General features: G+C 34.3%; 1 protein-coding gene across 6 annotated transcripts in view; it reads right to left on the bottom strand.

The window, feature by feature from the left end:
- The window catches only part of Cdh8 (cadherin 8), a 356,477-nt gene that overhangs the window by 42,591 nt on the left and 290,526 nt on the right, over positions 1 to 23,360 (bottom strand). For all 6 annotated transcript variants that reach the window (XM_041649655.1, XM_041649660.1, XM_041649657.1 and 3 more), the window contains exon 10: positions 16,408 to 16,525. In XM_041649655.1, coding sequence (XP_041505589.1) covers positions 16,408 to 16,525 — 118 coding nt within the window. The remainder of the gene's footprint in view (positions 1 to 16,407; positions 16,526 to 23,360) is intronic.

The following is a 23,360-nucleotide window of genomic DNA, read 5'->3' as shown; positions in this document are numbered from 1 at the left end:
CACAACATAATTCTCATGAGCAAATAGAAAATAATTCTTTGATCTACTTAACTTTTTAATAGCCTATTATTTATTTAATTTTAGGATACTTTGTTTTCCAGAATAACCAACTAATAAAGACATCAGTACTTTAAAATAGGACACAGTTTTAAATACCTTCTAGGTCTAATATTTCCTCTGAAACCTGATGGAGAAAATGCTGAAAAGGAAATTAGGGGACTGGAAGCAATTGCTGGAACAGCAGCCCCTCTTAGTAAAACATATGAAAGTGATGAAACTCTACAGGAAACAGGATAGATAGTAAATCAATGTACAGAAAAGCAAAACCATAATGAAAAATATCTTTGGTAACAGAAAAAAAATTTCTCAGGATTCTTCTGTCCTACTTTGGAGTTTTGTTAGTTCGTGTTAATTCTAGAAAGTAATTGGTTTCTTTATGACATTTGAATATATGTGTATAAGGGATATTGATCATAGTTACCCCGTCTGTTATCTTTGCATATCTACCTATGAGAAAAATGAGCTTTTACAAAATAATTATAATGGTGACTGTGATCAAAGCATATTATATACATCTATGAAACCTATCATATAGACAGTGGAAGCCATTTTTTGTACAAGTAATATGCACTTATAAATATGTCATGAGTTTGCAGACTTTGGTGGAATATATTGTAGACAAAATTCTAAAAGTGTTAATTGGCTTATTTAAAAAAGAGACAGGCTGAACTTCAATGACAAAAATAATTATTCATTTTAGAAGCCTAATTTAATGAATTTTACTACCTATGGATTCCTAGTTTAAAAACCCAATAGCTTACTCACTAATCCTGTCTTTCAATGAAGGAAATGATTCTCACAGTACATGCTGTCTAGGACAGAAATCAACATACATAAGGACAATGTGCAGTGGGACCACCTGTTTGCATAGGTCCAGTTGTGAAAGTTTACATACTGTTCATTAGGTTCCGTATCACTGGAAGCAGGCAAAATAGACTTAGTAGTGAGAAGGGAGCTTATACGCCTTTTCTATATCCATATAAAAAATGTGCCCACTCATACATAGCACAAAATGAGATAAATTTTAAATCTCTGGAGATTATACTAAGACATCTAAAACACTTTCAGATTAAACTTCTACATATTCCTTACAGTCTGGTCCCATAAAGGAATTTTAAGCACTCTGAAGACCCTGTTGCTCTATTGTTATTAAGTGAATTATGTGTAAAACAACACTTGCTGAGGACAGCAGGCATGTGCGAGGAGCTAGAGCGGCCCTAAAGAAAAGATGAAGATCAATGAAGTAGGATATATGGGAATAAAATGAACGTCCGCCAGCCTTACAGATACACCTAAATAGTCTGCATTCTAAGCAAACAGTAGCAGCAGACACATGGTACAGAAAGGGCACATTCTACTTGTCAGGCATCTCATGTCTTATCATTAACTTCAACAATTAAAGTACTGAGCAGTGAATAAATGCTATCTATGATTACACATCAAACGCCATAGCAACAACTTATTCTTATTATCACACATAATTTTAAGGCATCAACACAAATTCAAAAATAAGGCAGCAAACCCCAAAGTTGTTAAAAAATGAACTCAGTGGGTGCTATTCTGATCCGATAATCTAAAACCTAAGTTTTCATTCATATGTGTTTGTTTGTTTACTTGTTTACTTATTTTCTATTTTATCAAGCCGTTTGGCTCTGGCAGAGAAAAGTATCCATTCCTCACTGTTCCTTGGCACGAACAGTATAGACATTGACTACAGGTTGGCCTACGTTGTTCAGAGTCTTACAAAAGACACAGTGTGAGTGTAGAGAAGTGGGTTCACTCTACATATTGTGTTCCAGTTTGAACCAAACTGAGTGTGAAGTATCTTTTCTTACATAGAATATAGTAGTAAGTTGATAGCAGGACAGAACCTCTTAACTTGTTTTCATCTTATTATTGTTGGTCATTTTGGGGGTAATGAGAACTGGTTATATTATGGATTCTGGGTAATGGATTCTTTGCATCACAAATGTTTCAAACACAGATGCCTCATATGTGTGTAATATAATAAGAAAGGACATTGAAAATCTTAGTCTGACAAAAGAATTATAGAAGGAGTCAAAGTAACCAGAATACATTATCTGCAGACATAGTGATGCCATGATAAAACCTGTTTCTAAGCATTATTAATAAATGCTAATTTTTGATGAGTGTATGGTTGAGATATATATAGAATGCTTTCACCCTGGAAAAATTCATAGAGTTGGTACTCCTGGGAGTTGAGAGAAATAAAACCAAAACCAAATGAAACAAAACAAGACAAAAATCAGATAAGATGTGAAAGTGATTCTGTAATCTCTCTAGTTCAAAAAGTTATCTGCATATTTAAGTGACAGAGTCAAATGTCCTGTTTTAGGGACTGGATAAATAGAGAACATTCACACATTTGCGCAGCCTTCAAATGAAGTTGACTACATTCAAGTTAATTGCTAGTGTCCTCTAATATTAGAAGATCGGTGTGCACCAGCATTCTTGCTCCAACTGTGAAATCATGATCCATTATCATTGCATCCTGGATTAGAGAGGCAGCTCCAGCTTTAATTCCTTGATGTAGACAAGACAATAAATAATTTATAAAATCAACATTTCCTCTTAGCAATATTCAGAAAATAAACTCACACCCTAACACAACAATGCTATAGTCAAAGAAAAAAAAATAACATTTGAATAAAGACTAATGCAGCTTTCAAAGTATTTCTTAAACTGGTTTATGATCTCTGAGATGCATAGGCACTGAAGGATTTGTGGATGTTTCAAAATGACCTGCTTTTCATCGACATCAGACTTTTGATCTATCTACAGAAAACAATGGATTTATAGCTGCTATCAAATTTGATAGCAGATTCTGATACAAAAAATTTTCGTGCTGTGAAATTTGAGCTGCCTGTCACTTACATTATATTATGTCACAGCTCACAATGACATACTGTCATGTAATACAATGTAGATCACAATTTAGACAACTGCAATTCATAACTAAACAAGAGAGTCGTTTCTTTCCAAAAGGTTTCCCAGGGAAAGGGAAGGAATCCCTTCACTAAGGCCATCTACAGCATTGATAGCACTGGCCTACCCATGCTGCCTACCTCACTCTGTATTTACTGAATCTGACTTTCACTTAAAAACTTCCTTCCTCTGCCTCTGATGACTGTGATGAAGCTAATCAAGGCATTCCAGGAGACAGATAGGACTTAGTAGCAAAGGGCTTATGGTAGCCTAAAAGATGAGTGTGAATTAAAGGCTCATTCACTTTTGCAAAGCTATGGACAAATGGTCTTAAAAGATGATGTGCCTATGAAACCAAGATGAAGGCACTTCATTGGAAGCATAAATTTTCATGGGAACTGTGGGCTGCTATCTAGTATCTACTTTTCCATGGCCAGGTTACATCCAGAGAACAATGATCACAATGGAATAGCTGATCAGTCAGGTCAGTTCCATAATTTAGTCCTAGTCCAAACATAGCCATGCTTTGCAGAGCTGATACAGCATATATGATAGACAAGTCTTCTCATTTCATAGGATGAGCCATGCGATGTATGCAGATCTTCCCTCTGAAAGCAAGCATTTGTGCTCTTTAGCAAGTAAGCATGTGACAAAAAGTAGAGGGTGAGGGAAAGACCACATCCTGAAACATCCCTCCACCACACGGTACCAAGTGTTAGAAAACCTCCTTAAGCATTGCATATATTTGGTTCTAAAGCTCATTTCTATTTATGGTATAGATATTTTAAATAGGAATTCTACAACTTACAAGTTTAGCTTGGTGAATTCTTTGTTCTCTCTAGTGTCCTTTGAGGAAAGCTCTTCTGGATGCAGCTACATTAAATGCTTTCACTTATTTTCTTCAGTCACAATGATCATTTTTTGAAGCTAGTCATTGAAAATTGTCTGCTCTGATTCTATCATTCTATCATGCTTTAAACATTTCTGTCCTTTCTCACAAGCTCTCTCTCTCTCTCTCTCTCTCTCTCTCTCTCTGTGTGTGTGTGTGTGTGTGTGTGTGTGTGTATGAATATGTGAAAGACGAAAACTATAAGCACTATAAGCCCGTATGTATAATTCTAGACTTGCACCCATGGCTATTTATGAGATTCCCACTTTCTTCAACTTTTATCTGAATCATAAGTTTTCCTTTATGCTATGTCTTCTGTATTCCACAGTAATGTAATTTTTTTTGGCTTCTATAATCTTTACACCAAATAGACGAAGAGGTGAAGCTCTCAAGGATTCTGGAGCTCATTAGGAAAGGATAACCTCTCCCTGTTTATCATTATGAGTGTGTTTTAGAGGCAGTCTTCAGAGTTACACTGGGTCACTTAATAGAATTTGCAGCATTCCTAACATGGAATTTTCCTCTTATAACCTGAGCATTCCTGTGGAAGGAATCACAACCCATGTAATGAAGCCATTTAGCAACCTGATGCTCTGTAGGAAGACAATCAGAGGTGGCGATATTTAAGGGCTGACTCTTTATATCACCTGATTTTATGTCAATTTGACATAAACTAGAGACAGTTAAAAGAAAGAAACTTCAATTGAGAAAATGTCTCCAAAAGATAGAAATGTAGGCAAACAAGTAGGGAATTATCTGAATTAGTGATTGATGGGAAAGACTCAGTTGTGGGCGTCACCATCCCTGAGTTGATAGTCCTAGGTTCTATAAGAAACAAATGAGCAAGCCATGAGGAGGAAACCAGTAACCAACATAATTCCATGGTCTCTGCATCAGCAGCTTCCTCCACACTCCTACCTGGTTTGAGTCCCTGCCTTGTCTTCCAACAATGAACTGTGACTTGGAATATGGAAACCAAATAAACCTTCTTCCCCAAAATGCTTTTGGTCATAGTGTTTCATCACAGCAATAGAAACTCCAAGACATTAGTTTATAAGGTTGTTTATATTTGATTTTGGAAATTCCTATTCCATTTTACCCCTTTAAATACAAGCCTACTTAATTGTTGAAATTAAAGTATATTGAGATTAAAAGGGAATATTTCAAAATAATATTCCTGAGCTATTGTGATTTTTTTCAAACATATTCCTAACATAAGTCACTAACTGTTTTTCCTCATACAAGGATGTTTTATTAGATTCCACATGGATTATTGTTAAGCACATACTCAGATTATTGCCAGTATATATTTATTCTACAAATGATGCGTTTCATGTGTGCGCGTGTGTGTGTGATGTAATTAACCTATATTCAAATTCGTATTGTTTTGTTTTTGGCACCTACCTTTAATCTACTTCTTTTCAGATAGTTCTACCTGTACTTTTCTTATACACACACACATATATATGCACATAAAACTAAATGATTATAACACAAAAAATATGTCAGTTTCAAAAGATATGGATGAGACAAGAAATCAGATATCCACACTCATTAAAAACACCCCTACCTTCTGTAAATAGCTCTGTACTCTTAAGAATCCAATCCCCCCCCCAAAAAAATTCTCAGATGCTAAAACTCCTAGTCATGTGCTAAAACCTATGATTTATAAATGCTTCAATGATCCATTTCCATGAGATCCTTGCATAGGTAAGATTTGAATTTTATGATCTCTGCCTTCATTTAATATTGGAAATTGTACTTTGAGAGTTGGGCCTGGAGCTCAAGAGGCAGAATTTACCTTTTATGCATGATCTCGGTTCAATCTATAGTAATGACAAAAATAGTACTTTTTATGGAAAAAAAAACAAGTAATTCTTTGCTAGTAGTATATCAGTTACTTTCAAGGATATTGTGTAAAGGAACTAAGGTTGTGATTAATATTATAAAAGCAATGATTCCCTTTGAAATGTGTATCTTTTAACTTGTAGTATATCTACACTTTATGTCACTCAGTGTGTTGATCTTGATTACATCATCTCTGCCAGTAATTTTATTATGATTAAGTTCTTGTAGTTTTTGTTCAGTTCTGTTCATAAATAAATACACAGTTCTTGGTTTTAATCATTGAAATATTTAAGATTTATTCAGGAGGATGCCTATATGTTTTTCTTTGGGTTCTCCCTTTATTTAGCTTCTCTAGGATCACTAATTATAGGCTCAATGCCCTTTATTTATGGCTAGAAAACAAATAGGAGTGAGTACATCCCATGTTCCTCTTTTTGGGTCTGGCTTACCTCACTCAGGATAATGTTTTCTATTTCCATCCATTTGCATGCAAAATTCAAGAAGTCCTTGTTTTTTACTGCTGAGTAGTACTCTAATATGTATAATGGCAATGGGTTTTTGATTCTACTGCATGTACTGGCTTTGTGGGAGCCTAGGCAGTTTGGATGCTCACCTTACTAGACCTGGATGGAGGTGGGTGGTCTTTGGACTTCCCACAGGGTAGGGAACCCTGATTGCTCTTTGAGCTGATGGGGGAGGGGGACTTGACTGGGGGAGGGGGAGGGAAAGGGGAGGCGGTGGCCGGGAAGAGACAGAAATCTTAAATAAATAAATAAATAAATAAATAAATAAATAAATAAATAGCAAGAAATATTTAAGATTTATTTTTTTTTATTCTCTCATGTTTAAGATCCCCGTGCTAATTGTTTTTTTGTCACAAACCTAGACATATCTGGAAAGGAAGCATCTAAATTGCTAATTGATTCCATAAGATTGCCTTCTAGGCAACTCTTTGGTGACTTTTTGATTTATGATTGATATGGAAGGTTACGCCCCACTGAAAGGGATGGCAACCCTGTGAGGATACACCTAGGGACTAGAGGAAAGCAGCCTTACTAGCCAGGGGGCACAATCTAGTTCAGGACGGTATGGCCACAGACATGAAGCTAAGTCCATAGCTTGCTACATGTGTACTTGATACCCCTATTGATACCAAGGTAAAGAGAACATCTGTGTGACTCAGGACTTTTACATTTAGGTTTAACTCACTGTAAATCATTAAGACTTCAGGTTGTTATTTCTGAACAGCATAGGAATACTGTTGATATAGATTCAGTACTATAAAATCTTATCATCTATCACTTGCTTCTATCTATCTACAATCAACCAATCTATCTATCTATCTATCTATCTATCTATCTATCATCTATCTATCTATCATCTGACTACATAGCTATATACCATCTATCTATCTATCTATCTATCTATCTATCTATCTATCTATCTTATTTAGAGAGGAGGACAGAGAACAACTTTTGAGAGTCAGTTTTTTCTTTCTACTGTAACAGTTGAGGAGAGCCAACTCAAGCACTCTGACTGAGACATACAGACTTTTACTCATTAAACAAAATAATAAACCACTTCGAGTGCTTTTTCTTCCTTTTAATGCATGCTAGATGTTTAAGATTTCTGAAACTTTTTAAGAAATATCATTTAATTTAGTGGTAAACTTTTAGGATCGTAATGACTCCGTATTATTGTAACAAATAAAAACAATCAACATGAGCATGAGACCTCCAGAGTCCAAACTAATGTAAAGCATATTGTAGATGCTCACTGAGTAGTCAGCATAATCACCACATTGTGCTATCTGTCTATAATACATGCAATGGACAATTTCATTTTGTCTTTTTTTTTTAAATTTCCAGTTTCACCCAAACTTATACTGGGACACCTTTATCCAGTACTTAGCTGGAACTATATAAACTCTTATAACTTGAAAAATAAAAACACATCTGAAGAAAAGGAGAAGTAAAATATGAGCAATTTTTTAAAGCAATGATTCCAGGAATAAACCATCAGGTTTTAAAAGACAGTTGGTGACTGGTAAGAATGCAGTCACTATTTGTGCTGGTTTCCTCCTCTGCAATGCACAGAGCAAATGACAGATGGAAGGTTATAAAGTATTAGAAAAAATATTCACATATATTAACCCTGAGTCACTTGAAAATAAAATGCTATCGAAAGAGTACATGTTTATCCTAAAATCATCTCATACTCTGAAATTCTAATATCACGAGAATTCTAAACTCCCCAAAATAAATGGACTTGATTCATAATCTTTATAAGCATGTCTTGTATTTTCCAAACAAACTATATTTAGGCCATATGATGTTACTTGTATTATACTTTAAATCAAGTTCTTGTAAATGTTACCCTCCTCTTTAGGCACAAATGTTTGAGACAGGGTCTAACACTAAGGCCAAAGCACATTGGTTCTCCTAGACTGGTTCACCTATGAGCTGCAGAAGTGATGCCTATCTTTAGTTGCCTTGGGCTCTAGTCAAGTGTGTGTTATGGATGAGCACCACCATCTCAGACTTATTACATGAGAGCTGGAGGTTAAAACTCAGGCCATTGTGCATGTGCAGAAAACACATGCACATGACTAGAAGTGATGACGATTCATCACCCCAGCTGCCATTTTAAGTTTTTTTTTTTAAAGATTTGAAATATGCTGGTATAATTTTTTATGTGTATTCCTGATATATGTACTAATTGTCTAGCTACTTTTCTGTATTAAACTGTGTACACCTGCAAGTCATTCTTCAGTGTGTAGGTTACACTTAATATCCTATAATAAGCATCAAAATAATTTCTGGAGCAAATATCCCTTCCATATATATGCTTGATTTCTCTTAAAAACTGTGAACGAAAACAAAGTATATTGGCTTACTGTGGAACAATCTTTCTCTACAATATGAATATGCATTACTTTCAGTAGTTAATACATACTGACAGGTCAGAAGCTGGGCAGGAAGTTAAATGGTAAAGTCAATTTGAGAATGATGGGAAGAAGGATGGCAGAGGCAGGAGATATGCCAGTCAGAAGCTGTGCAAGGTAGATGTGCAAAAAATGAGGTAACAAGACTTGATACACATGACAAAGCATACATAGAAATATGGGCCAATTTAAAGTGTAACAGTTAGCTAGTAACAAGCCTAGGCTATCAGCCGAGCATTTAAAATTCATATTCAGTCTCTGAGTCAGTTATTTGGGAGTGGGTGGTAGGAACAAAAAATGTCCATTTACATTGGCTGCTACATCAATGACAGGTACTCCCCTTGGCATTTCACTCCATTATTCCATGTGTTCATCATGACAATTCCTTTTCAACAGTACCAAACAGTTATATTCTATTACAGAATGCTAAAGGCTTATCTAAGCACCTTTTATATAGTTATTCAAAGCTTGTAATCTTCCTTCTAGTTGCACAATTTTGTACACTCAGTGTATTAGAATAGTTGAGTCTTACTACTCTAGCAATAACAGTTTCATTGAAGATGTGTAGAAGGTAAATTCTTAGGGTTGAGGGGAGGGAAATCATAAGGAGACCTTCAATAAAACAGTACAGAATAACGTAAGAAAATAAAAGAAGTTGTAGAAAGATGGCTGTTCTCAGTCTACTGTGCAAAGATTCACTTTGTTTTCCAAATCACTACAATAAGCAGCCTCAACAGTCAGATAACAATATAGTCAAGCAAAAGATGGAAGTAATTTTAATAAAGAAGCTTTGGGTATGAAAACAAAGCTAATGGTCATCACATTACTACCTTCCTTTACAGAGTTCATCATCTATTCTCCCTTAATAGCACCTGTAGGTGCTATAGACTAGTCAGTAAATATGCAATGTTCCCAGTTTCATACATAGAAATCAATCTAATACCCTTTCCATGAACTAGACGACTTCTACAATTATTACTTAAAACCTTCCTTAATTAATAAAACAACCTTGCATAGAGATAGAAAGAGTCACAAATTATGCATAATCAGACTAGATCACAACTATCACGTTTTCGTAAGCAAAATAGGGATGCCATTTACAACACACACACACAAACACACAGTATGGTAACTGAAATTACCATATCTACAGGTCACTGTGATACTGTAAAGGACTCATCAACATATTTTGACCTTGCACCTTAAATAAAGTGCTTCAGCATCCCTCATCTAGACTTTCTCATGATGGAAACATCAATATGAAATTCAGGGGAGAATCAGCTGTCCCTGACTATAGATTGATATCATCACTCCGACGAGTCAAATTATTTCTTAAGATGGAAATGATAGACTCAATGAAACCTAATTCTTTTTTATGTAGGGCTAGGTTCACAAATTGGGTAGGGTCTAAGAGGAAACTTTATGACAGTATAGTAGTAGAATGTGGATCATTCCACTCTAAATCAGTGTACTCTGCAGAACAGCCTATGAATTTCTACACGATATGACAAATACTCCCGTTAAATTATGGCATCCTCTCTGAGAATTCAATTGGTATTCAAAAAGTGAATCCCGAGGAGAACAGAATACACTATATAGGAGGGAAAGTCAATATCCATTTTATTGACTACGTTATTCCCAACTCACAGAGCACTCTCTGACATGTGTGAGCCACAAAATAAATGGATATCAAATAAATGAATGAGTGAATAAAGATACGATATATTATTAATAACTTTAGAGTATGTGAAAGAGACATTTCTTGATTCACGTCTGATTGAGCAGGAACCACGAGGCACTGCAAAGGAAAGCAAGCAGGGCAAACTTCACAAAACCTGATAACAATAGAGATGAGGAAAAACAGGATCCTTAAGTTATTCTTATCAATGACGAGAAAATAACTAGATCGAGAAGACAAAGAGTGGAAGGTTTATATTCCAGGAAAAATGAAGGGGAAGAAATTTGATGTCTAACTTGTTTGGTGTTTTTGAAACTAAAGAATGAATCAGTGTTTATGGGCAGAATGATGGAAAATTGAATTGTTTTCAAATCCAATTGTGTAGTCATAACTTCAAATGAAACAGAATAGATTTTTCTTCGGTTTTAACTCTTCTTAACTTACATATTGTCCTTAAATGAAATTTATAAATCCTAAATAGTTTGTTATAAACAACATGCCGCTGATAAAAAACAATAAACAATAAATAATGAATTCCTAAAGAAGACTTTTCAACTTTATACATGATCGTATTTTATGTATTAGAGATCCCGTGAATTTCTCTGTGAAAACTGAGCCTTGTATTTTATGATTGAATAGGAAGTCCCATTTTCTTTATGAGCAATGGCTGAAAATAAATAGAAATAACAATTTCTTGTTTTGGTGGGTATGCTATCTGAATGACTACTATATAAATGAGTTCAGTGTCCCCATAGTGGGATATAAGAAAAGATATCCACTATCATATCCACACAGCTACAATGTAGGTCCATTGCCTGGGGGAAAAACAGTAACAATGTATGTGCTATTGTTGAGGGATGGTGCCTCGAATAATGGACACCTGCGGAAAGAAATGTAATTTTTAATGAGCTTTTCTTAGTTCAAAGCATCCTAGAATGATAAAGAATTAAGGAGGCCTATGCTAGTCAGAAAGAGTCTACATGACGTATCCACTGTGAAAGGGATAATGCTCAAATTTAGCCTGGAGACATATAACGCACTTAACTGCAGAAGAAGGAACTTTTCTTCATCCTGAACAGAATAGATTTCTTGATCGTTCCGTGGGAGGGAAGATGTTCCATCTGGATGGCTCGTGATCAGAAAACTTGCTTTAGATTATGCCACAAATTTTGATTTTGGGAAAACAAAGAGTCTGAAATTAGCTGACAGAAATCAAAGGTTAAGAAAAAATGGTTGTCAACCTAGGCAAAGTGTTTCCCTTAGAGTTCCCAGGACTCAGTATTAGGATAGTAAGTAAATCAAAGCATTGAAAAGGAAGTAGCCACTGTAGAGAGAAAGCTGAGCTTCAGTTCCGTAAGAGAGATTTTAAAAAATACAGAGGAAAACTTTTTCTACCTACAAATCAATCTCAGAATCCTTCTCCTCCTCCTGGCTCTTCTTTTGTAAGTCTTTGTCTTTCTAAAATACCACCTTGGGAACAATAAGGAGATTGGCTGCAAAGTCTTTCAGTGAAAATAAATGTCTTTCTTGATGAGGTCACTCTGGAAATTACTGCTCTATATAGAAAAGAGAAAAAAAATTTAAAGGAGCCTGGTTGAAATGATATGCTAGAGGAGTGATAAGGGGTTAAAATTATATTCATATCGAAAAAGATCATGTTCTGGTTATTGATGAGTGGTTTTCCACATCCCCATAGATGTCTCATTCTGAGTTTAGATGTATGCATCACAACAGAGGTCAGTGGAAGCCTGGTGCTGTTATCCTGTATTATGGATAAGAGAACTGATACTCACAGTAAATCATCTATAGAAATGATATTCTTTTTAAGATTTATTTATTTATTATGTATACAATGTTCTGCCTGCATGTGTCCCGGAAGGTCAGAAGTCGGCACCAGATCTTATTACAGGTGGTTGTGAGCCACCATGTGATTGCTGGGATAGGAACTCAGGACCTCTGGAAGAACAATCAGTGCTCTTAACCACTGAGCCATCTCTCCAGCCCTAGAAATAATATTCTTACAGTGGATACTTTGATAGAACAAAATGTGTTAAACATATATACTTGAAGTAGACCATCAGTTGAGATTGAATTCTTAAGAAAAAGCATTAATTCTAATCTGAACAAGTAAATATTTTATAGATACCGAACTCATGCTACACAGGTTTACTCAAAAGCTCTATTCATCATTTATGTCATTTACATTATCAATTATAAAAATAATCATTTAAAATTATCAATTATAATCCTAAAAATTATTTGTTTAGAGTGAGATTCATATTTATGTGTTTCTCTGTCATGCTGGTCTTGGCCCCATGGCCTCAAACACACAACTTTGAATCATCCTGAGACTGAATGACAGCCCTTGAGTGGATGTCTTTACAGCAGTATTAAGGGTAACCAGAAGGTTTCCAAGGAGAGGTGAAACAACTTAGAGATTCTGATTCTTTTGCTAAATGTTTTCAAGACTAACTAAGTATTAGCCAAGTTTAAGTTCACTGTGTATTTTTCTCACATAGGCCCTCCTTAAAAAGAAGAGCTTCACAGTTTCCTCCTTTCCCTGTGTTAAATCGGTTCAATATTTTAATGCAAGTCACAAAAGTTTCCATTACAGCAGTCAGTGATGTTACAATTCCAATCAAAAGATTATTTTACCTACAGTGTTCAGGCTGGAAAAAAGCAGGTTCTGCAGACCTCAAATTTCCTGAAAGCAAGATATTTCAGTATCTGTAAAAGGTCCATTTATCTTCCTTGTCTTCTTATACTGAATTGTTGGGTATTTTCCATTTCCACGGTTAGAATTGAAGCCAATACTGAAATGTGGTCAGCAAAACTCTTTGTTTATAAATTCACCCAAGTATAAGATGAAACAGCCAATGTCTGTACCACAAAATCAAAAGATTCAAGGTGCTCTGAAGTTTACATATGCAAAATATAAATGGCTCCTCATGTTTGACCTTTCATTTCCCCTTCTTCCATTTTGAAAATGGCCATATTATTATGGCAGAAATATTATTCCTATATACTTAGAAGGAGAATTATTTGTGAAATCATTCAACTGTGTAGTATAAAAGAGACAGCTCATTTCTATCTCATTTTGTCTTTGATTATGAATTAGTGGAGTGAAAATTGCGTGAGGACCAATTTATTTAAGAAGAAAGATCACAATAATATTGAGTTGGAAGACATGGCTGCAAATTTCTCAGAAAATGCACAGTTTTTCAGCTGTCTGCATGAAGATCAAATTAAGTGGGAGAGTAATTCACCTATCAAGTGTGGATTTGAATGTATTGTACATTGCAAAATTTTTATTCTCATAGTCTTAAATGTATAAATTCTGAAGATCTCAGTTTAGAAGTATCAATTCATAACCATTTAAAAGTACAGATTAAAGGAAATGATTAATAATTACAAATATAATTAGAGGATTTGATTTTTATCTTATACTTCCAACACTAGATATCACAGTAAATGTAACGAAAATATTATCATTGACTATATTTTCTCCTATCATTAACACAGAAAAGACAAACTACGTAACAATGTCCCATTTCTTCATCTTTGTGTCTATATACTACCTATCTATCGACCTACACAAATACTTTAAAATTGACAAACTCTTTGATTATTTTAATTGCTTCTCTATATTATCAAAATATCTTGTTTTTATTCTTTTTCATAGTAAATATATATACTGCATATAGCAATGCAGTAGTAGCCTATTAAGGAGCTCTTGAATTTACAATCTAGGCAAAGGCAAATTGTGTATAAACTACATATCTACTCAAAAAGCCCTTCAACATCATGATTTATTCTATGAGGGGATGCTGAATATTTGGATCCTGTATTCAAAGTCACAGTGAACAAATGTCTTACGTTCTACAAGACAGACTTAGTTTATGGTGTTTTCCAGACATAAATATGAACAGTAGCTTCTTTCTATTTAATAAAAAATCCCCTCTTAGAAAAACAAATTTTACAGTCACAATTTGCAAAACAAATGACTGTATGATTTAAAATGAACAATTGTAGTACATGGAATATATTTTCTTTTTCTTTCTTTCTCTTTCTTTCTTTCTTTCTTTCTTATTTATCCAGAGTCACTTTGTAACACTTAGACTTCTTTTCAAACCTAGGGGATAGGACAAAACACACAATCCATGCAGCTTTGAATACTCCTCTGAATGGTTATTGCAATGTGTAACACAGCATTTTCTTTGCTTTTTTTTTCTACTAATTTCAAAATTACAGTGAGAACAGAGAAAATCCATTCATTATTAGATGATATTTTATTTTGAGGAATATTGTCCTTTTAAATAGCAGCTGAAATTAGACTTTCTCTGGAATCCAGTAATTTACCTTCTCATTCACACAACTCTTGGATACAGGGTCTTTCAAGGCCACAGTTTTAAAAAGACAACTCTAGAAATTATGGGATGGGCTGGAAAAACTAAGGTTCTCTGAATATAAAGAAGGAGAACACATTACTTCATGAAGATTTTTTTAAATGTAGAGTATTTTATATAAAAATAATCCAGATACCAGTTATCTCCTGGTCAAAATAAGCAGGGGCCAAATTATTTTAGATTCTCAGGTCAGTCTAGTATTCATGGATGGGCTTTTTAGCATAGGCATTTACACAAGATTTCAATAAAAAGGTGAATCCTCCTTGTCTTCGTAAAAGAACAAAAATAATGTTCTTGTATAAGAGTTTCTGATTGGGATGATGAGCATCCGAGCACTCCATCCTAAAGGTAAGAAACTGAAATGTTGTCACTTTAATGTTTATAATGGTGAAAGCCGGATAGGTGAGTAATGTCTGTATAATGACCTTCTTGCTTCCTTTTCTGTGACGCATTTCTATTTATCAAAGCATCCCAAAAGAGCTAAGTAGATTGCAGTGAAAGGCAAGCCATGATACATTTAACAAGCCATAAAATGATATTTTATTTCATAACAGAATTTTATCCAAATCCATTAACCTCCTTCACACTGAGATACCAATATTCCAAACGGCTATCATGAACCAAAGTTTCCTACACTAATTGAATATAAATTCTACATGAAGCATTGGGAAAGCAAAAAATTACCCACAAGAAAACGAGAAATCTGATGTAGAGATTACTAATGTTCTAATGGTTAAGTCTAAGATAAATATATTAGAGCCCAATTAAAGCTAAAATTCCTTTTCCAAAATACGGTAGCTGAGGAAATATCAATATATAAATGAAATGGACTTTTAAAGGCTAAGTTATTACCTTACTTTACAATAGACCACAGGGAAAAAAATAACTTTAGCTAAGCCATATTAGTAAGGCTCTCAAAAATAATGGAATAAAGTAGGGTGGTGGTGGTACATATCCTTAATCCCAGCACTTGAGAGGCCCGTGCCGGTGGATTTCTGTGAGTTCGAAGCCAACCTGGTCTACAGAGCTAGTTTCAGGACAGGCTCCAAAGCTACAGAGAAACCCTTCTCACAAAACCACACACACACACACACACACACACAAATGAAATAGATCAATAGATTCTCTGTGTTTTAGAGAAATTAAATTAGTTTGTACTACTTCCCAAATAATAGTATAAAAAGTTCTTCAAGAAGGTTTTTGTGAACTATTTGCTATTATTAATGTTGGTCCAGGATTAAAACAAATACCTCAATTTTGTACCCACAAACCAAGCAATATTAAAACAGACTTTCTCTAACGACCTAATAAACATTCCATTAAAAGTTACCAACTACAAAGTGCAAACCATTTCATTCTGTGAATGAGATCTCAGGTTTTCAGTCTTCTTGGAAGAATAAGGGGATGACTGAGGTATTCTCTGGTATAACACCGATTTTCATCAACAGATTTTTTTATCTATAATTTCAATATTAGGAAGAAGAAGTTACGTATCTACCTTGCTATGTTGCTGATAAATGGGCTTCAGCTACCAATGACAAAATGATTTCAACTGTATTTCCCATTTGCATTGGGAAATGACTTGCCATTTCTCAGCAATTCACAGTGCAGCATTTCACAAAGTCAACATATTTACCTTCATTTTTCTTGATGGTGAAATTTGGGTTGTTGACCATTTCTGGAAGAAGACTGTACAAGAAATAATGTCCATTTTTGGGATCATCTTTGTCCATGGCGCTTACTGTTTGAATGACCTGTAACATAAAATGGGCATCAGCATTTCTGATCGTTTTAGAGGGCTCCCATTACTTGTAATAGGCCAGTGATATCCTTTTTGTGGTCTGCTACTTTGGTCCAAAGACTCATTTTCAGCTTTCTAAATCATCATGGATGGTTTGTGCCAGGAATGGTTTGAGCAGTATCCATCACTTTAAAACCTCAGCTGTGATAAGTTGATGAAAATTAAGAGCATTACCTTCGTTTCCATTTGATGTCTGTGGCTTGAAATAGCAAAGTTAAGTGTATTTGAAAGTTCCACTGGGCAATTACAGGTTTCTTTCCAATTTGAGTATTTACGGGTATCTAGAATGAGATTTGGAACTGTTACAGTGACTGGAGTGGGCTTTGGGGAGGATCTTGGAGGTAAGGCTCAACCTTGAATCCTCACAACACCTTTTTACCCATTAGGATATGTGTAAATGCCAGATGGAGTGTCCCTCGCACAAATTTCCCTACGGGAGACCTTCCTGGGGAGCTGGGTCTGTTCTCTTCCAATAATGAATGTTGTTTTTTAAAGTTAATGGATAATATATTTCAAAAAATGCTTGGCTTTGTACCCCGAGGTAACTAGATGGCAGCGATCAGAAGAACGGCTGCTGTTCAGACAGATGCCTATTCTTGGAATCCTACACTGGAGGTGCTTTGTTCATTTTCAAAATTCATACTAACAATGCCACGTTGCTTCCTAGGATGACAGGGGATTATCTTAACATTCATTCATGATTCCATGATATTGGTTACTTCAATAGGAAACAGTGCAGAAGAGCAAAAAAAAAAAAATGTGGCTTATGACATATAACAATCACATGATTCCATAAGAATGAATCTTGATAGCAAAGGGGACAATAGATATAGCAAAAGTGTGAGGACAAGGAAGTGCTCTCAGAATAATAAAATGCTGAGTAAATAATGATGGTTCCAAATATATTGTGTATATTTGCATATAAACGTTCCATTGGATTTTGAATTTTTCAATGGAAAGAAAAAAGATCACTTTTTGTATGACTTTATCTTGTGGCTTATGACTTATTCAAATGTGAGAACTCTGATCTCTGAACTTTAGTATTTTTGAGACTTTGCATCGTACCATAAAATATATTTGGCAATGTATTAAAGCTAAAAAATTAAAGTTTATGTTATGTTTAAATTTTGTTAAGAAATGTATCTAGTTGGACTATATAACTCATTATAAGTACAGTCAGTTTGGGTCACCCTATGACCCTAAGTAGCTGCAAGTGCAGCTTATCATTAAGCATAGAGGCCCTCATTAAGAGAGAGGTTTCTTAAGTTAAACTTTCTGCATCGAAGTCACAGTGTTCCTTCTTTAAAGGAAGTAATTTGAGACAATCTGAAACCTAATTTCTTAGGTGCATAAAACGCAAAGTGTTTTCTCCCCCATGGGAAAGTTCTGATTATTTTTCTACATTGAAATAATATTGTTATGAAATGCCCAATGAAATAATCATTTTTAAATATATTTATTAAGGGCATTGCTACTATTTGATTACATGATGCTTTATTTGATCTAGAAATAGAATAGAAGACTATTGTAACTAAAACACTTAATGGCGTGGATTAGCTCTGGGGTCTTAGTGTCAAAAAATATTTTGAATGAAAGGGCCAGGTAAGAAGATGTTTAGGTCACACAACTCCTTGAAGCAGTTTGAATATACAGTTATTTAAGAGACAAGTACAAACTGACCCCCTTACTTAAGAACAACTCTGTGAGAATCTCATTTGGTAATCAAAGGGATGACAGGGCTCTCCTGTGAATCAGGTTTGCCACCCTTTCATGCCTTTACCCAAATCACTACAGTGACCTTCTGTAACCAGGTTAGACAGTTAGAGGGGTCATCCATTTTGTATGAGAGTTCCATGAATAATGGAACAGTTGAAGAGATAGTTTCTTGATAATCTGGGGTCACAACTAAGTGCTTTTTAATAGTATACCTTGACTATGTACTAATGTTTATAGTATTTATATATAATGTGGATGAAAAGACTCATATGTGCTGACTAAATGACCCACACGAGAGTGATTAGATTAGTGAATTCAACATACTGAAAACAGCACATGCAATCCATAATGTATTATCCCTGTAGTAAAGTAATACAGCTACTTACCATACCACACCTCAGAACTTTCGTCTGAACATCATACTGGAAATGAAGCATTCTTTTCCCATCATTAATGTCAATAAGGACTCATTAGACATGTACTTTCTGCATTTTACCCCGAACTAACAAATCAGAAAGTACCAGGGCAGGCCTTAACAACACGCAAGCTCCACAACCCATGTGATACTGCCCTAAAGCCATTTTAAATACATGACTGAAAAGAGCGGTTCTCATGCGTTTTGGTCATTAGGGCAGAAGGGGTTTATTGTAAGAATCAATCCATGCTATCTTCATGACGTGCTAGGAATAAAGGGATTAAAGTGGTGAATCTCGTTGACTTTCCAAACATCCCATACATTGATTGCAGTTAGCATTTTGGGTTAAACTATATTCGATGCTTCATTTTACTTTAATACAGGTCACTACTGCCTCAGCACTTTATCTAAATGTTGATGAGGGGAGATCGTTTGAAGGACACTGTGCCATTAAAATTCATCAAGACACCCATGTTAAGAAGGCTGAATTTTTCAGTGATGTAATAACATCTGAATACACTTAGTTTAAACAGTAGAATAAAAAGAAATGCAGATGTATTCAAGGGAGTGAACCCCTAGAGAGTCTTGTTACAGAGCAAGAGCAAAGATGGCAAGTGGAATTCTCAGAGCTCCTACTGTGAGGTTCTGTGACCTCCATTGATTTTTAATATAATTAAAAATATCTTGCAAGGAAATTTATAAAAATGTCCAGAGAATTTACAGATGTGAGATCTGTACCTAATTTTCAGTTTACATATCTTCTCTTCTCTGTATGAATTTACTGCAACAAGGCCACTAAGGCTTTGAAATTTCCTATGATATTTATTCAGCTTAAATGAAGACTGAAAACAATCTCCATACCTCTTTCAAAAAAGAAAGCAAAGAGTATTTAGGGTATTATTAAGGAAATGCATTTCAAAGCCAGGCTTGAATTATAATGTGCACAGACATTGTATTTCTTGAAACTCATCAAAGAATCTTTTAAAGAAAAAAAAACTAAAAAGAAAGATTCAATAGTATGTTTCACAATAAATTTTGGTTCAAATAAAATATTAGATTATATTTGCTTCTAAATCTGTATGGGATTTCTTTTCATTCACATTAAATTGTATTTTCCAATAATTTACATTTTTGAAGATCCAATCTGTTAACAAGAGTATCATGTGATCAATAGAACATTACCTGTGAGTTCTTGGGGTTACTACTCATTAATTTGTTCTTAATTCTCCAAACATGATGGTCTATGAGAATTTTCCCACTCAGTGCTTTGTATTTGTCTGCCACATAGCAGCAAGCAATTATTTAATAGATGTTAGATAATTGTAAGTATATCAAATTCATCCTAATGACCTTCTAGATTTTTATTATTTGTGGTACAGATAAGTAAATTAATGGATATATGGATAAATAAGTGATAATTTATACATTTTTCTTTCTTATTTAGCACTATAATGTCCTAAGAAATAAGCTTTTGGGGGCTAAATAGTACATCAAAAGCATTAATATGTCTCATCCTCAACATGTCTCGGTGAAGACTGGCTTCTTCTCACAGGTATGCAATGTTCATCCAAAGTTCACGGACTTTCACATTTTCTATATATGCGTTCTAGGAGAGTTGAGCTTAGATTTCTAACATTTTGGGAATTGAAAAATGAACCATATAACTCTGTTGTTCTTTTCCTTGCTTTCAACAACTTTATGGTAACACTGATTCTGAAAGGTAAAATTCATAAGTAAATTAATATTTATAATCATAGCTCTACCTGGAGACAAGATAAGGAAGTACTAATGTGTTACAACTTTCAAAATATCCTTCAAGGCTTCTGAAAAGAACAATGCACATAAATATATGTGTATGCATTTGTATGTGTGTATATTATCTAGGAATGCTGCAATGATGGTCACCAAGGTCATAAACTACCCTGTCATTCAGAAAATGTTCTTATTGTTACTTTTTAACTTCTCAGTGATTTAATTAAAAGGAATAAAGAAATTGTCAATAAAAGAAGGGAATGTGTAAGATTGTAGGATACAGTATTTTTAAAAGCTCTCTCTTTTTTTTCTCCTATTGTCAGGTTTATTGTGGATATAGATATAGAAAAAAGAACGTCTAATTATTATTGCAGTAGTTTTTAACTTGAATAGAAATGGATCACAGGTGAATAAATTTCAGGTAGCTCAAAGTTAAAATTATTTGAACTTGTTAATTTACATGTATACATGAAAAAAAGCACGTGCTCTCATCAAATTATCTATGGTGTCCATAATCAAATAAAACAAAACTGTCGAGAATTATTTTCCAAGAAAGATTTCATTAAAATATTTTTCATGAAAATAAAGTTAAAATAATCATGATTTACTGAACAAATGAAGAATTACAGATATTAAAGGAAGCATACACAAATAAATCTCAATACCCCTCAATTATATCAAAACAAGGAAAAGAACCCAGATGTAATCAAAGTTCATATCCATTTAAAAGTTATTGACAGAATGTGTCAGCTAATTTGTTTAGCCACCCAGTCTTGGTCAGGATTTTTTTTTCCTTATTTACCATGACTTCCTAAGTCATTTCTATAGATGGAAACACCTTTTGCCTCCAACATGCCAGATGTACCTTCAGAACATGCATCATAAGTGGAGAGCTACAAGAAGGACCTAGGAAGGGTATGAGAAATTTCAATGTCTCTTAGATAAATGGATGAAATTTGAGCTCTCACAAATCCACTAAGAAAAGCCTAACCCTTCATCCCATGTTTAATTTCACCCTCTCATATTTATTGACACTAAACTGATTTAAGAAAATATAGTTGATGTTTTTTGAATGGCATGTTTAGATATGTTAGTTATTTTTCTATCTCTTTTGCTCCTTAAATTTTTTGTTGACCCAACATGCATCATATTTTTATGTCCCCTGAAATAACCAATATTAAATACAAACCACTACATGTATTATGGAGCTTTATAAATACTGAATTAGTTAGTTTTCGTCTACAGGTAAACTGCAGTGGTCTTCACAATCACAATCCCTTTTCCAATCTGTCTCTTTTCCATGCTCAACATATTAGCACATAGTTTATATGCCAATGCCTGCTTGTGCAGGCAAACATTAATTCCTGAGCTAACTGAGTCCTAGCTTTTATTCTTAAAAAGTAACGATTTCCTTCAGTCATTAATTTCATCTATATTTTTTCATATAAATTTGAAATATTTTATAATCAAAAATGAGTTACAGAGGCAAAGTACCATGCAAAATTCTTCTAGAAATTCATGAGACTTCATGTATGCAAGAAGAATACAATTAAACAAAATATTGTTAAGCCAATATTCTTGAACTTGGTTCAATTAAATGTTTCCCAACCTTATTTAGTATCACACACAAAACATACAAATAAAACACACACCCTCACATACACACACACACACACACACACACACACTCTTGCACACTCACAACCCCACCCCACCTCACCAATTATAATGCTATAGCACAAGTTGTGTTCAGAAACCTACTTTGAGAAATACTATCATCTACAACTTTTGGTTCATAGAAATAAGGAAGGTTTCTTCATATCACTTGAAGGCTATAGAACTGTGACTATCAGTTTCTCCATCTTTTTACTATCTCTGACTACATTTTGTACCCAATTTGCATCCATAATACAAAGTCTAATCCTAAAGCCTGTCGATATCTAGAGTAGGTATTGCTTTCTTCAAAAGCATGATCGTGCCCATACTTTGGGAAATCAAATGGAACAAACATGTACTTGTGTTCACGTGACTTTCCCCTTATCCTAAATTCTTACTGAGTAGTTAATAAGTTTAAAAATTATAAAATTAGAATTCACTTTAGAACTTTTAACATTATTACACTTTCTCTTATGATCATCAATCTCAGTTCGATCAAAGACAAGGGTTTGGAAGATTTAGACACTATGTGTTCCTCTCTGTAGATCAGGGAATTTGAAAAATTTAAACAAATTCATAAACTAATTCTAATCCATAAGTTCATACTATTAATAATAAAAGGGTATCTGATCATTTCTTCTCCATAGAAAAATATGACACTTATAAATAATAAGTGGATTTATTAAAAATAATCTATAGCTTATTCTTTATGATATTGACTTAATTAGGATCTATTTGTATTGTACTTCTGCAAGCCACCTCAAAATATGTAACAATAACAAGACAACAAAACAGGTACGTTTCTATTAATGTATATTTTATTTTTAGCTTCGGCACTTTTCAAAGATTCATAATTTGTTTATTCCTTTATCTAAAGTGCTTTAGAACTGTAAATTTAAAGTATTTTGCAAATTGTAAAATATTTGCATATTTACAAAAAGACATATAAAGGGTAGGAGTTTAGTTTATAAACGAAATCCATTTCTTTATCATGCACACTTGTATATGCTATCTGAAGATAATGTGATATGATTTTCATTTGTCTTGTTTCGAACATACTTTTCTTTGTATGTATCTTCAGGGATTGAACCCACAGACTTCTTCATGACACCCACATACTCCTCCATAAGCTGTACTCCTGGCTGTATTTGTGCTGTAACCTTTCCTCTGACGAGCTGTAAAGTTTTCTGCACAAGATGTCATACTTGAGTACAAAAACACTTGGATTTTAGAGAAGTTTATGTCTTGG

Source organism: Microtus oregoni, unplaced genomic scaffold, assembly GCF_018167655.1.
Source record: "Microtus oregoni isolate MIOR12 unplaced genomic scaffold, Mior012 000004F_ref0000308, whole genome shotgun sequence".
Classification (NCBI taxonomy): domain Eukaryota; kingdom Metazoa; phylum Chordata; class Mammalia; order Rodentia; family Cricetidae; genus Microtus; species Microtus oregoni.
Note: the sequence above shows the minus strand (reverse complement) of the source record. Positions and strands in the feature narration are given on the sequence as shown.